Genomic DNA, 13,685 nt, shown 5'->3' with positions numbered 1-13,685 from the left:
ATTTCCACAAGCAACATGCACACACACCTGGCGCTCGTGCAAATGGAGCATGCGCACACGCACTCACCTGCAAGTGATGCATGTGCAAACCCCTCACCGCCCACTAGTGGGCCGCAGCCTACAGGATGGGAACCCCTGGCTTACAAGACTGCCAAACAACTCTTCATGCTTCCACTGAGACTCAGCAAAGCAAAAAAGCTGTGTGGGGAGACACATTCAGAGACAGTTGGCAACAGCTTCTGAAGCAACCCCACAAGCCTCCCGTAGACACAATTAGTTGCTTTCTGTGAAGAGAACTGCTTCATTCACATTGTCACAGTTGTAGTGGTCTCACAGCTCTAATTTTCTATTTTACGTTTTTTAGATTTCAGCAATATTTACATATACTCCAATGTACATTTGCAATGCAAACTTATACAATGTAAGTGTGAAGTCCATGAGAGAGTTTAACTGTACCAATTTGCCTGGAAAATTACATCTGCATACTAGATATAAGTAGAAACTTCTTATGGCTTCAGGAACATCTCAAAATATATTATTGATGGTGTTACTCTGAGATACAATATTATACAAATCTAATTTTTGTGTCTCTCAACACAAGGTAACACTTAGACCCTGAATAAAAATTAATAGCTGGATATTTACAGGCATTACATTAAATTTTACTATAAAAATTGCTTTAAAATGTAATAAAATAAGAAATAATTGTCACATTCAACCTTAGAAAATGAACACACATACTTTACATACCAAATTAAAGTCTGAGTTTTCAATGTTAGATGATAATGTGTATTTTAAAAATGAGAAAGTCACAAGTATGATACAATAATGTATCATATTCTTTTACACCAAATTCTAAACATGGGGACATTTATGCACGAAGGCTTCTCTTCAATCATTACCAACTTACTTTGCTCCTTAAAAAAATCATGAACGTGATCCTAAACACAGCAACCATAACATGTTTTGCAAATGATATTACTCAGTTTACAAAGAGCTAAATAAAAATAATTGATTTCATAATTGCTTCCCTTCCCTGGCACTGATACGATACATTTTTATTGTAAATGGTCTTGAATCTACAATAGTTGGCAATCTTCTTTCTAGCATTATTCCCACACTACGGCAGGGTCTGCTTGCTGACAAAGCCATTTCCATTTGGCTCGATCCAGGGAGTCTTCAGAGCTGATGCCTTTAGAATAGAATTCTTTGTTGGCCAAGTGTGATTGGACACACAAGGTATTTGTCTTTGGTGCATAAGCTCTCAGTGTACATAAAAGTTATAAGTGATAACTCATGATCATTCATCATAAATCGTAAGATACAACATTTAGTGATAATCATAGGATACTAGATAAGCAACATAAGTCATACTAGGAAACTAAACAAAGCAATATAAATTGCAAGATACAAGCAACAAAGTTATAGTCATAAGGAGATAAGGAGATAGGTAATAGGAAAAATGGGAAGAATAATAGTAATACAGCCTTACTAACTAGTTTGACAGTGTTGTGGGAATTAGTTGTTTAGCAGAGTGATGGCATGGGAGGGGGGAACTGTCCTTGTGTCTAGTTGTTCTGGTGTGGAATGCCCTATAGCAGGGTGTCAAACTCTCAACGTCACGTGACCGATCGCAATGTATCGTGACTTTTTTGCCATTGCTGGCAATGGGGTGGGCACAGTTTTGCCATGATGCATCCAGCCTGTGGGCTGGCAGTTTGATACCTCTGCCCTATAGCGTCGTTTTGAGGGTAGAAGTTGTTTCATGTCCACTTGATGCGATCTAACAATAGCTGCCAATATAAAATTTAATAATAACGTGTGTGGTGCAAGAGATGAAGAGACAATAAAACCAGGAGTTTGGGATTATTCTAAAGATATTATAATTTTGCCTAACTTATCTAACAATTAATATTCAATCATGTTCCAGAATTGGATGATTTCAACAGAAGAAATCTAATTAAAAAATAATCACTTCTCACAAAGTACCGTACTCTGAATCATGCCAGTGGAACAACTATTGCTGCAACTGTTCATTCAAAGCACTGCTTCTCAATGAGAATTTTCAGTCCTATATTAAAAAAAATTAATTTATAAACCCTCTGTCTCAAACATGGAATGACCACAGAGCTACGGTATATATTATTTCTACAAAATCCATGCACACAAATCTTGTTTGGGCAGAGAGAGTATAGAAAAGAAACTATATGCAAGGTAATGTTGGGAGATCTCTTTCTAGCACAACCTGGTGCACCTTTTCAATCTATTGGCCACTAGAGTCAACATATTTAATCAACAATGCTGTAGGGCAGTGGTTCTCAACCTGTGGTCCATGGACCCCTTGGGGGGCTGTGATGTCGTCACAGGAAGTCCACAAAGGCTTGAAGAAATGTTATGATTTAAATCTTGAATTAAGTCTTGGGGGGCCCATGGCCATGGTCTGTGGCCACAAAAGCTATTTAAAGGGGGTCTGTGGTAAAGAAAAGGTTGAAAACCTGTAGAGGTCTCCTTACTTGAGCTCCTTTACATGCCCTCTTGGACAATTCCTCTATTACTTTCCTTTCTCTCAGCATTCATATTCTGCTGCATAAACCTGCTGAACTCCAAAGTTACTTCTTCTGTCAAACTACAGCATAGCAAAACTGATATCAAAATGGCAGATGGAAAATTATGTATTGTTGGTATATGACACCAGGGAAATTGTCCAGAATATATAAAGACACCTCAAATATCTGCAGCATGCTCGCTGCACACATAAAAAAGGTGTTCTGTGAGATGGGTAGTTCCTAAGCTGGATAAATAACTATGCTAAAAATTTTGGATTCAAATATATACATTGAAACAGAGGATTTTAAAGATTAATATACAATTGAAGGCACAACTTCTATTTTTAGGATTGATGGACAAACATTTAGGAAAGAGCCATAGAGGATTATTTTGAACTATGATAACTTCAGTGAGACTATTATACACATAAAAATGGAAAGATTTGGCATTACCCACCATGAAGAAATGTTTGGTGAAATTGACAGAACTTTTGGAGATGGACAAATTGACTTCTTTAATTAGAGAAAGGTAATTAAACTTAAATTAAATTAAATTAAATTAAAGGTAATTCAACTTCCTGAAGTTGAAACTCAAATACTTTGGCCACCTTATGAGAAGGAAGGACTCACTGGAGAAGAGCCTAATGCTGGGAAAGGTTGTGGGCAAGAGAAGAAGGGGTCGACAGAGAATGAGGTGGCTGGATGGAGTCACTGAAGCAGTAGGCATGAGCCTAAATGGACTCTAGAAGATGGTAGAGGACAGGAAGGCCTGGAGGAACGTTGTCAATGGGGTCGCGATGGGTCGGACATCACTTTGCAACTAACAACAACAACAACAATTAAACTTGTGAAACTTATGGACATTTTACATGAGAAAGAAAATGATTTTCTGATTTGTGCTTTTGATGATTAGAAAGAATAAACTGTAAATAGAAGATAAATATGCAGTGGTGGGATTCAAATATGTGAACAACCGGTTCTCTGTGTAGATGCTGCTTCCGGAAGTGCATTCTGGGCCTGGGCAACAAAAAATTAGCTACTGGTTCTGCCAAAGTGGTGCGAACTGGCTGAATCCCACCACTGGAAATACGATGAAATTGGGACAGTAGTTTGATTAGAACAGTGGTGGGATTCAGCCAGAATGGACCTCCGGAAGCGGCATCCACACAGAAAACCGGTTGTTCACATACTTGAATCCCACCACTGGATTAGAATTGTATTTATGTCTTCTTTTATCTGTTTTTCCTCTTTGCTTCTTTTTTTTTCTTTTACACAATTACCGTATATACTTGAGTATAAGCCGAATTTTTCAGCCCACTTTTTGGGCTGAAAAATTCCACTTCGGCTTATACTCCAGTCAACAAAAAAACTTACCGAGGACTTGTGCGCGGCCGAGGCTTTGGTGCTTCCGGGATCGCCCGCACCTCTCCCAAGCCACCGCCGTCCGAGACCTGCCGAAGTTTGGGGAGGTTTGGGGAGGTGCGCGCGCACCTCCCCAAACTCCGCGCCTTGCCTGCCTGCTTCTTTCCGCAGCGGAAAGAAGCAGGCAGGCAGGGCGCGGAGGAACGGAGACTTGCCGACGTTTGGGGAGGTTTGGGCGCCTCCCCAAACCTCGGCAGGTCTCCGTTCCTCCGCACAGACCTGCCGACGTTTGGGGAGGTTTGGGCGCCTCCCCAAACCTCCCCAAACCTCGGCAGGTCTCCGTTCCTCCTGCCGACCTTTGGGGAGGTTTGGGCGCCTCCCCAAACCTCCCCAAACCTCGGCAGGTCTCCGTTCCTCCTGCCGACCTTTGGGGAGGTTTGGGCGCCTCCCCAAACCTCCCCAAACCTCGGCAGGTCTCCGTTCCTCCTGCCGACCTTTGGGGAGGTTTGGGCGCCTCCCCAAACCTCGGCAGGTCTCCGTTCCTCCGCGCAGACCTGCCGACGTTTGGGAAGGTTTGGGCGCCTCCCCAAACCTCCCCAGGTCTCCGTTCCTGTTTGGGGAGGTTTGGGCGCCTCCCCAAACCTCCCCAAACCTCGGCAGGTCTCCGTTCTTCCTGCCGACCTTTGGGGAGGTTTGGGCGCCTCCCCAAACCTCCCCAAACCTCGGCAGCTCTCCGTTCCTGTTTGGGGAGGTTTGGGCGCCTCCCCAAACCTCCCCAAACCTCGGCAGGTCTCCGTTCCTCCGCGCAGACCTGCCAACGTTTGGGGAGGTTTGGGCGCCTCCCCAAACCTCCCCAAACCTCGGCAGGTCTCCGTTCCTGTTTGGGGAGGTTTGGGCGCCTCCCCAAACCTCGGCAGGTCTCCGTTCCTCCGCGCAGACCTGCCGACCTTTGGGGAGGTTTGGGCGCCTCCCCAAACGTCCCCAAACCTCGGCAGGTCTCCGTTCCTGTTTGGGGAGGTTTGGGCGCCTCCCCAAACCTCCCCAAACCTCGGCAGGTCTCCGTTCCTCCGCGCAGACCTGCCGACGTTTGGGGAGGTTTGGGCGCCTCCCCAAACGTCCCCAAACCTCGGCAGGTCTCCGTTCCTGTTTGGGGAGGTTTGGGCGCCTCCCCAAACCTCCCCAAACCTCGGCAGGTCTCCGTTCCTCCGCGCAGACCTGCCGACGTTTGGGGAGGTTTGGGCGCCTCCCCAAACCTCCCCAAACCTCGGCAGGTCTCCGTTCCTGTTTGGGGAGGTTTGGGCGCCTCCCCAAACCTCCCCAAACCTCGGCAGGTCTCCGTTCCTCCGCGCAGACCTGCCGACCTTTGGGGAGGTTTGGGCGCCTCCCCAAACCTCCCCAAACCTCGGCAGGTCTCCGTTCTTCCTGCCGACCTTTGGGGAGGTTTGGGCGCCTCCCCAAACCTCCCCAAACGTCGGCAGGTCTGCGCGGAGGAACGGAGACCTGCCGAGGTTTGGGGAGGTTTGGGGAGGCGCCCAAACCTCCCCAAACAGGAACGGAGACCTGCCGAGGTTTGGGGAGGTTTGGGGAGGCGCCCAAACCTCCCCAAAGGTCGGCAGGTCTGCGCGGAGGAACGGAGACCTGCCGAGGTTTGGGGAGGCGCCCAAACCTCCCCAAAGGTCGGCAGGAGGAACGGAGACCTGCCGAGGTTTGGGGAGGTTTGGGGAGGCGCCCAAACCTCCCCAAAGGTCGGCAGGAGGAACGGAGACCTGCCGAGGTTTGGGGAGGTTTGGGGAGGCGCCCAAACCTCCCCAAACAGGAACGGAGACCTGGGGAGGTTTGGGGAGGCGCCCAAACCTCCCCAAAGGTCGGCAGGAGGAACGGAGACCTGCCGAGGTTTGGGGAGGCGCCCAAACCTCCCCAAAGGTCGGCAGGAGGAACGGAGACCTGCCGAGGTTTGGGGAGGTTTGGGGAGGCGCCCAAACCTCCCCAAAGGTCGGCAGGAGGAACGGAGACCTGCCGAGGTTTGGGGAGGTTTGGGGAGGCGCCCAAACCTCCCCAAACGTCGGCAGGTCTGCGCGGAGGAACGGAGACCTGCCGAGGTTTGGGGAGGTTTGGGGAGGCGCCCAAACCTCCCCAAAGGTCGGCAGGAGGAACGGAGACCTGCCGAGGTTTGGGGAGGTTTGGGGAGGCGCCCAAACCTCCCCAAAGGTCGGCAGGAGGAACGGAGACCTGCCGAGGTTTGGGGAGGCGCCCAAACCTCCCCAAAGGTCGGCAGGTCTGCGCGGAGGAACGGAGACCTGCCGAGGTTTGGGGAGGTTTGGGGAGGCGCCCAAACCTCCCCAAAGGTCGGCAGGAGGAACGGAGACCTGCCGAGGTTTGGGGAGGTTTGGGGAGGCGCCCAAACCTCCCCAAAGGTCGGCAGGAGGAACGGAGACCTGCCGAGGTTTGGGGAGGTTTGGGGAGGCGCCCAAACCTCCCCAAAGGTCGGCAGGAGGAACGGAGACCTGCCGAGGTTTGGGGAGGCGCCCAAACCTCCCCAAAGGTCGGCAGGTCTGCGCGGAGGAACGGAGACCTGCCGAGGTTTGGGGAGGTTTGGGGAGGCGCCCAAACCTCCCCAAAGGTCGGCAGGAGGAACGGAGACCTGCCGAGGTTTGGGGAGGTTTGGGGAGGCGCCCAAACCTCCCCAAAGGTCGGCAGGAGGAACGGAGACCTGCCGACGAGCCTTGGCCACACAGGGTATTCCTGTGTATTCAGGCTTGCAAAATGGCGGATCGAGCCTCTGCTGGCGGCAGAGGCTTGCAGAACGGCGGATCGGCTTATACTCGAGTCAATAACTTTTTCCAGTTTTTGGGGGTGAAATTGGGGGTCTCGGCTTATACTCGAGTCGGCTTATACTCAAGTATATACGGTACTTTGTTATATTTTTCTCCCTTTGGATGTATTAAAATATTTTAATAAAAATTCTTTTTTAAAAAATTCCAAAGGAAAAAAACCCCCTGCAACATAATCAAATCAATGGGCAAATAAAGAATTAAGCAGCCTCTTCTACCTCATCACTGTTTTTGGCAAATGCTCACCTAGATTTCCTCTATAGTGAACTATAATGACATCAAAAGAAGACAATTAACTAGTGCTTGTGGCTAAACCTGGAACTAAGCAAATAAGCGGCCTTTATTTTTATTTTATGTATTATTACATTTGTTTGTCACCCATCTCGCATTCCTTGCATCATGCAGGCTGCAAATACAGCAAAAACAAAGAAAGTTGTATCACCTAAAATTACAAGCTATGAATGTCTGCAATATGCAAGCATAGCCTTAAAGTCTTTCAAGAGCCTTTTTAAATTGAATAGCACAATAAAGAATATCTGGGATTGTTTATTTTGGTTATTTTGGCATAGGGTACACAAAAGCTAGATTGCTCACAAGATTGAGAAATGGATTCTGGAAACAAACAAGAGACCAACAGAATTTAATTGCCATGGCAAATTGAAAAAGCAAACACTGCAGCAGTCAAATCCATCCTTCCTCATACTGTACCTATTATGGCCCGCCTAGCAGCATTTTTAGCTGCTAATATAGCACTAGAATAAATTTATTTTTAAGCTAAGGCCAGCGGCAGTTTGACATCATTAGACTGGAAAAGTTAAATTTAATTTTAAGTTTATGCTGCCCAGAAAACTCACAGTTTGCCTCTGGTTTACTTTATTAATAAGCATATACCACTGATCTCCAGGTTGATGTAGAAAAGTAAAAAAGGAATTACCGTAACTTGTAAATACAGGTTGACCTTGACTTGCAACAGCTCATTTAGTGACTCTTCAAAATTACAATGGCACTGAAGAAAGAGACTTATTACTGTTTTTCACACTTATGACCATTGCAGCATCCCCATGGTCATGTGATCAAAATTCAGATGCTTGGCAACTGTCTCATATTTATGACAGTTGCAGTGTCCCGGGGTCACGTGATCACCTTTTGTGACCTTCTGACAAGCAAAGTCAATGGGAAAGCCAGCTTCACTTAACAACTATGTTGCTAATTTAACACCTGCAGAGATTCACTTAACAACTATGGCGAAAACAGGTTATAAAATAGGGCAAAACTTAACAAATGTCTCACTAAGCAACCAAAATGTTGGGCTCAATTGTGGTCATAAGTCGAGGACCACCTGTAGCTTGCTTATGCCGTCATACATACTGTTTGCCACACGTAGGCTTTGAAATCTGGAAAGCTAGATCAGTATTAAGAAAAACCTTCCAGATTCTTATAAATGAAATATAACACCAGTTATCTTTATCAGATTCTACATGAGGTCATGGCAAGAAAAACTGTGCCTCATAATGATTAACCTGTCCAAATGAATGGAAATCATTTCAGATCCAAATATGTCTTTTAGGATGTTTCACAAAGGCCATCACTATGTACTTGTGGTTGAATTCCAGAGCTTAAGAAACAATTGACCAAAGTTTGCTGTGCTTTTCTTAACAAATGAGAAAAACTAACACTGGAAAACTAGCACTCCCTCATCCACACATATAAGACTGGATACTGATAAATCAATTCCAGCTTTTATCATATGCAAGAATAACCATTATCTTACACTTAAGGAGTGCAAGCAGTATATGGGAAGAGGATGGAGTACTGTAAAGGAACATTAAGAAATGCTACAATGTCAAGAAGAAATCGCCATTAATCAATATCACAAAACATCATCAAAAAAGCCCCATGATTTTTCAAGGTACATGGAAAGCAACAATAATCTACAATCATAGTTATCAACTGTGATTTTAGGAATGTTTCTTTCCTCTAACTCAAAAACCAAAAGACTAGAAGCCCACAGTGCGCAAATGTATGTAAGTATAAATTCTTGATTAGCTAATTGCTTTAGCTACCATTTATGGTTCAAAATAACAGAGTTGGAAGGGACCTTGGAGGTCTTCTAGTCCAACCTCCTCCTCAAGCAGGAGACCCTATATCATTTAATCAATGAATTAATTAATAAAGGATGCAGCTAACATAGGATAAGATTTTACTGAATTCAATGGCATTTCCAAATAAACGTAGGATTGTACTCTTTAATTGGGAAATATAATTCTTCACTCAAAAATACTGTTATTCAACAAAAACACCCCTTTATAATAACATCAGCTGTTGCTCTTATGGCAGAAATATCGAATCCCCTTCTCCCAATATTTTTGACATTTTTACATGAATTATTCTAATTTTCCATCATTAGAATAAGATAGAAGCAATGGTTTATTCACTAGGCCACAAAACCCACTGAAGGTCTTTAACTGTTTCAAGTTAACTTTGTTTGCATGTTCAGTTTAAGAAAGGAGGATCATTGAAGAGAAATGTAAATGTTTAAAAGGGCACCGGGGAGGTTACATACTTTTCAAACAAATGCCTGCTAACTTCTGCATCCACTGCACTTAATGGATCATCCAACAGATAGATGTCGGCATCCTGGTACACAGCTCTAAAAATAGACAAGTAAGGACAAATTAGGTTGCTTCTAAAATAAGTGTGTATTTTTTAGCAGCAAGGCTTCACCTATATAGCGAAAGGCAGGATCTCTCATCTGACATCGTTTCCTCTTTCCTGCCCTGGTGCAGCTATTGGGTCACTACTGCTGCCCCCATATATATATATATATATATATATATATATTAATTCCATTTATATCCCGCCCTTCTCTGAAGACTCAGGGCGGCTTACAAGCTTAGCAGTAGCCTTCATTCTATGTATATGCCTGCTTATTAGGGCTTTCACACACACCCCAAGCGGCATTATTACAAAGTCAGCTTAATTGCCCCCAACAATCTGGGTCCTCATTTTACCTACCTCGGAAGGATGAAAGGCTGAGTCAACCTTGAGCCTGGTGGGATGCGAACCTGCACTAATTGCAGGCAGCTGGTGTTACTTAAGGAGGCATTAGCTTCTCAAATAAGTCAGTTAGAGCAGGGGTCCCCAACCCCTGGGCCATGGCCTGTTCAAAACTGGGCTGCGGGACAAATGGATAAGTGGCAGGGAAGCACAGGCACACATGCGAAGCTCCAATCGCGTGAGGAGTTTCATGCACAAGCACAAGTGCTTGCTGCTCACACAAGTGCCTAACATTTGCACAAGTGGAAGGCGTGGGCACATGCACACCGCTTGCACAAATGGAGCTGTGTACGTGTACATGTACCTGCTACACGAACACATCCCCCCCCAACCAGGCCAGACCACCAAGCTGAAAACATTGGGGAGTTAGAGAATCCTACAACCAATGGCCTTATGTATGAGTAAGTAAAAGCTTATAAATCAGAAATAAATCTGATAATGCCATTTCCCGGTTCTTATAGCTTTGAGAAGATGTTAAAATTTAAAATTAACCCTATTTTTTTTAAAAAAAGACAGAAAATGCCAATCTTTCATTTTAACTTTAAACAGTCACATCCAAAAACAAGTAAGAAATATAATATTGATCAAATCCTGAAACACATCGGAATTGTTGTTAAGGGGAGTGATCACGTGATGATTGTTAAACAAGGTTTATTTGTACTAAGCACTTGGATGTTCAGAAGCTGAATCCAGAAAAAATATGCCTTCTAGTTAAAAGGGTGGAATAGCACTGCCATTCATTACCCACTATGAAACCTCTCCATTAACTATCAATTTCTAATTCGAAGTCCTATAAACATCCAACATCTGATCAACCAAGAGAGCATCTCTTTCACAAAAGCCATCCTAGGGTTTGTATTGAGTGGAGAATAAGGGAGAATGGAACTCTATGCTAGTCACCATGATGGCTTTTATAAAGGCATATTAAAATTCTCTTTTTGTGAACGACTAACTCATGTCAGGTAATCCTTGAGTTATAACCACAACTGAGCACAAAATTTCTGTTCTTAAGCGAGACATTTGTTGTTTGCCCCTATTTTATGACCTTTCTTGCCACAGATGTTAAGTGAATCACTGCAGTTAATCAATTAGTAACCCAGTTGTTAAGTGAATCTGGTTTCCCCATTGACTTTGCTTGCCAAAAGGTCGCAAATGGGGATCACAGGACCTTGGGGACACAGCAACGGTCCTAAGTATGAACCATTTGCCAAGCATCTGACTTTTGATCATGTGATCAAGGGGATGCTGGAAAAGTTTTAACTGTGAAAAATGGTCATAAGTCGCTTTTTTCAGTGCCACTGTAACTTTGAATGGTCAATTTACGAACTGTTGTAAGTCAAGGACTACGTGTAATATGTAGCATTGTTTGCTGTTAGGACTTCGATTTCAACAGCTTGATTTCTTTCATTAGCTTGTTATCACTAATTGACACAATTTTAAGTTTTTATAGGAGACCTTGAAATGTACATAATTTAGATTTTAGTTTAACCAAATACATTTGGTATTTAACTGATACCCCTGCAGGTTCAAGATGGTCTCATAAAATTAAAGTTCACTTTACCTAGCCAGATTAATCCTGGCTTTTTGTCCACCACTCAAAGTAGCTCCTCTGTCTCCAACTATTGTTAGGTCTCCATCTTCCAGTTGGTCAATATCCTATCAAACAGAGAGAATTATTCAAATAAAAACATTTGCATTTGTCCTTTTACTGATTTGAGAACCATTGTAAATATTATTCATATGTTCTGTTCAAAAGGAGAAGTTATTAATCAGAATTGCTTTGTAAGATTCTTCACTCTGCAAAAAAGTGTGTTTGTGCAATTTATAAACCACTACAAATTAAATATGAATTTTAGGAAATAATGGGCAGTTTTCGTAATGCCATACAAAATTATAAAAAAGAGACCAACTGCATTTTTAGAAAATGTGTTTTGCAAAAGGTTTTAAACTGTCTGCTTTTCATCCATCTTCAGCCTGACAGCAGCAGCATCAAATGTCATGTACTGGATTTGGTGTATAATATTTTTCAAGTTGCCAAATGAAATGATCTGTCTCTTGGCAATCTATTTTAATGTCCTAGATCACACCTGCCAAATCAAAGGTAAAGTTGAACTGTTCTGAAGAACATTCTGTGAAATACAATGTCAGCTTAAAAAGCCAATGGCATTTTTAGGAACAATACATCCACTGCAATTTCTATCTTTACTCTCGCAAGTAGGGAATGTGAAAAATCTTCTAACCTGAATTGTTTCCTCCTAAGATTTATTTCATACCTTTTAAATGGGAAATAGATAAATCTTGAAGTATTACAACAGGGTGGCCAACCCACAAAATTATCACTGAAGTGAAAATTTTAATATGGCAATAGGGAAAAACCTAGTAACTCACATATATTATATGTCATTACATTTCATTAAATTTAATTAAAATTAGATAAAATCTAATTTCATGATGTTCTCTGTTCAGCTCCTTAAAGAGTGCTGCCCTGACCTCTCATTTAAAATTAAGTGGGCCCTCATACCACAAAGGCCCTGCCTACATAATTATTTATGGATCCAGCCAACTTAAATTACAGTTAACCAGGGAGCTATTTTGAACAATGTATGATGTCCTATATTTCACAGGCATTTTATCAATTCTTAAACATTGTTTTATTTTGGATGTTAGGCTGGATTCTGGGAATCCAAGGGCAATGAGGCTTCCATGAGGGCCCTGTAATTTTCCATGCATAATGCTTTGCCCAGGGCTTTTTTTCTCATAGAACGCTCAAAACGGAGTTCCGGCACCTTTTTTGGATGGAACCTTGTAGGGTAGGCAAGGCGGGTTGTATGACATGTGTGAGTTCCGGCACCTTTTTCTTTTACAAAAAAAAGCACTGGCTTTGACAATTTTCATTGGCAAAAAGTGAAAAACAAGATGTTCAGCTCAAAATGTATTTAAAGATGAAGAACTTACTTTTTTAAGAGCACAGACTCTTAACACCTTCTCATATTTTTCTTTTCGATATGCTTTTCCAAAGAGTATGTTATTTCTTACTGTGCCAGAAAATACCCAGGGTTGCTGAGAAACATAAGCTATTTTTCCTTGAACATCTATAAAGCCTTTGATTGTAGACAGCTCACCCAGGACAGCACTCAAGAGTGAAGACTAGAAGAATGGAAAAAACCAGATCGAAATTATAAATACTGATGTGCACAACACACCTAAGACCTTCCATTCTTTTTAGACATAAGCACAACTTATTTATATAACCACCACTAAAGGTTCCCTTGCTTTTCTTGCTTTGTCATATTATAGATCTTTGTCCTTCTCCATGTATATCTACAACAGCTACAATGTGGTATCAATCACAGCTAATATTAATTTCTATGTGAACCTAATTGGAGTTGGCTAATTGTTTGTAGTCAAGAGATACGTCACCTAACTAATCTGGTTATCTAACCCATTCTAGTATTTTATGCCAAAATGGACTTTAGGATAAAATAAAAAGGGATATTGATTCATTTGATAACACAAAAGCCCTAATACAGACAAATATTTGTTGCAGCAAAAGTTACAAGGAATTGTAACTTAAGAAACTGCCTTACAGCTGCTTTTAACTACTCTGATAAGGCTCATTTATTGGATGCCACTCTTGAATTAACTAGCAAATATAGTGGAAATTTTCAAAAATTTGAGAGAAGGAAATGGAACTGAATCTAGTCTATATCAAACAATTCATTACTCTATACCAGGGGTTCCCATCTAGGGGTGGAAGATGATATTCCAGTGGGTGCAAAAACTTGGGTTTTCAAAATTATAGTGTATATGGATAATTTGTTGCTATGATTTCAAACTTTCGTAAGGGGTGCGAGAATATATCAGAAGCGTTCTAGGGGCGCGGGGTATA

General features: G+C 42.9%; 1 protein-coding gene across 1 annotated transcript in view; it reads right to left on the bottom strand.

The window, feature by feature from the left end:
- ABCC4 (ATP binding cassette subfamily C member 4 (PEL blood group)) overlaps nt 1–13,685 on the bottom strand; it is a 220,790-nt gene that overhangs the window by 138,513 nt on the left and 68,592 nt on the right. The window contains exons 11-13 of the mRNA XM_081326452.1: nt 12,752–12,943; nt 11,358–11,452; nt 9,303–9,389 (exon numbers count right to left, since the gene is read on the bottom strand). Coding sequence (XP_081182578.1) covers nt 9,303–9,389; nt 11,358–11,452; nt 12,752–12,943 — 374 coding nt within the window. The remainder of the gene's footprint in view (nt 1–9,302; nt 9,390–11,357; nt 11,453–12,751; nt 12,944–13,685) is intronic.

Source organism: Vipera berus (assembly GCF_964194415.1).
Source record: "Vipera berus genome assembly, chromosome: 4".
In the NCBI taxonomy this organism is placed as follows: domain Eukaryota; kingdom Metazoa; phylum Chordata; class Lepidosauria; order Squamata; family Viperidae; genus Vipera; species Vipera berus.
Note: the sequence above shows the minus strand (reverse complement) of the source record. Positions and strands in the feature narration are given on the sequence as shown.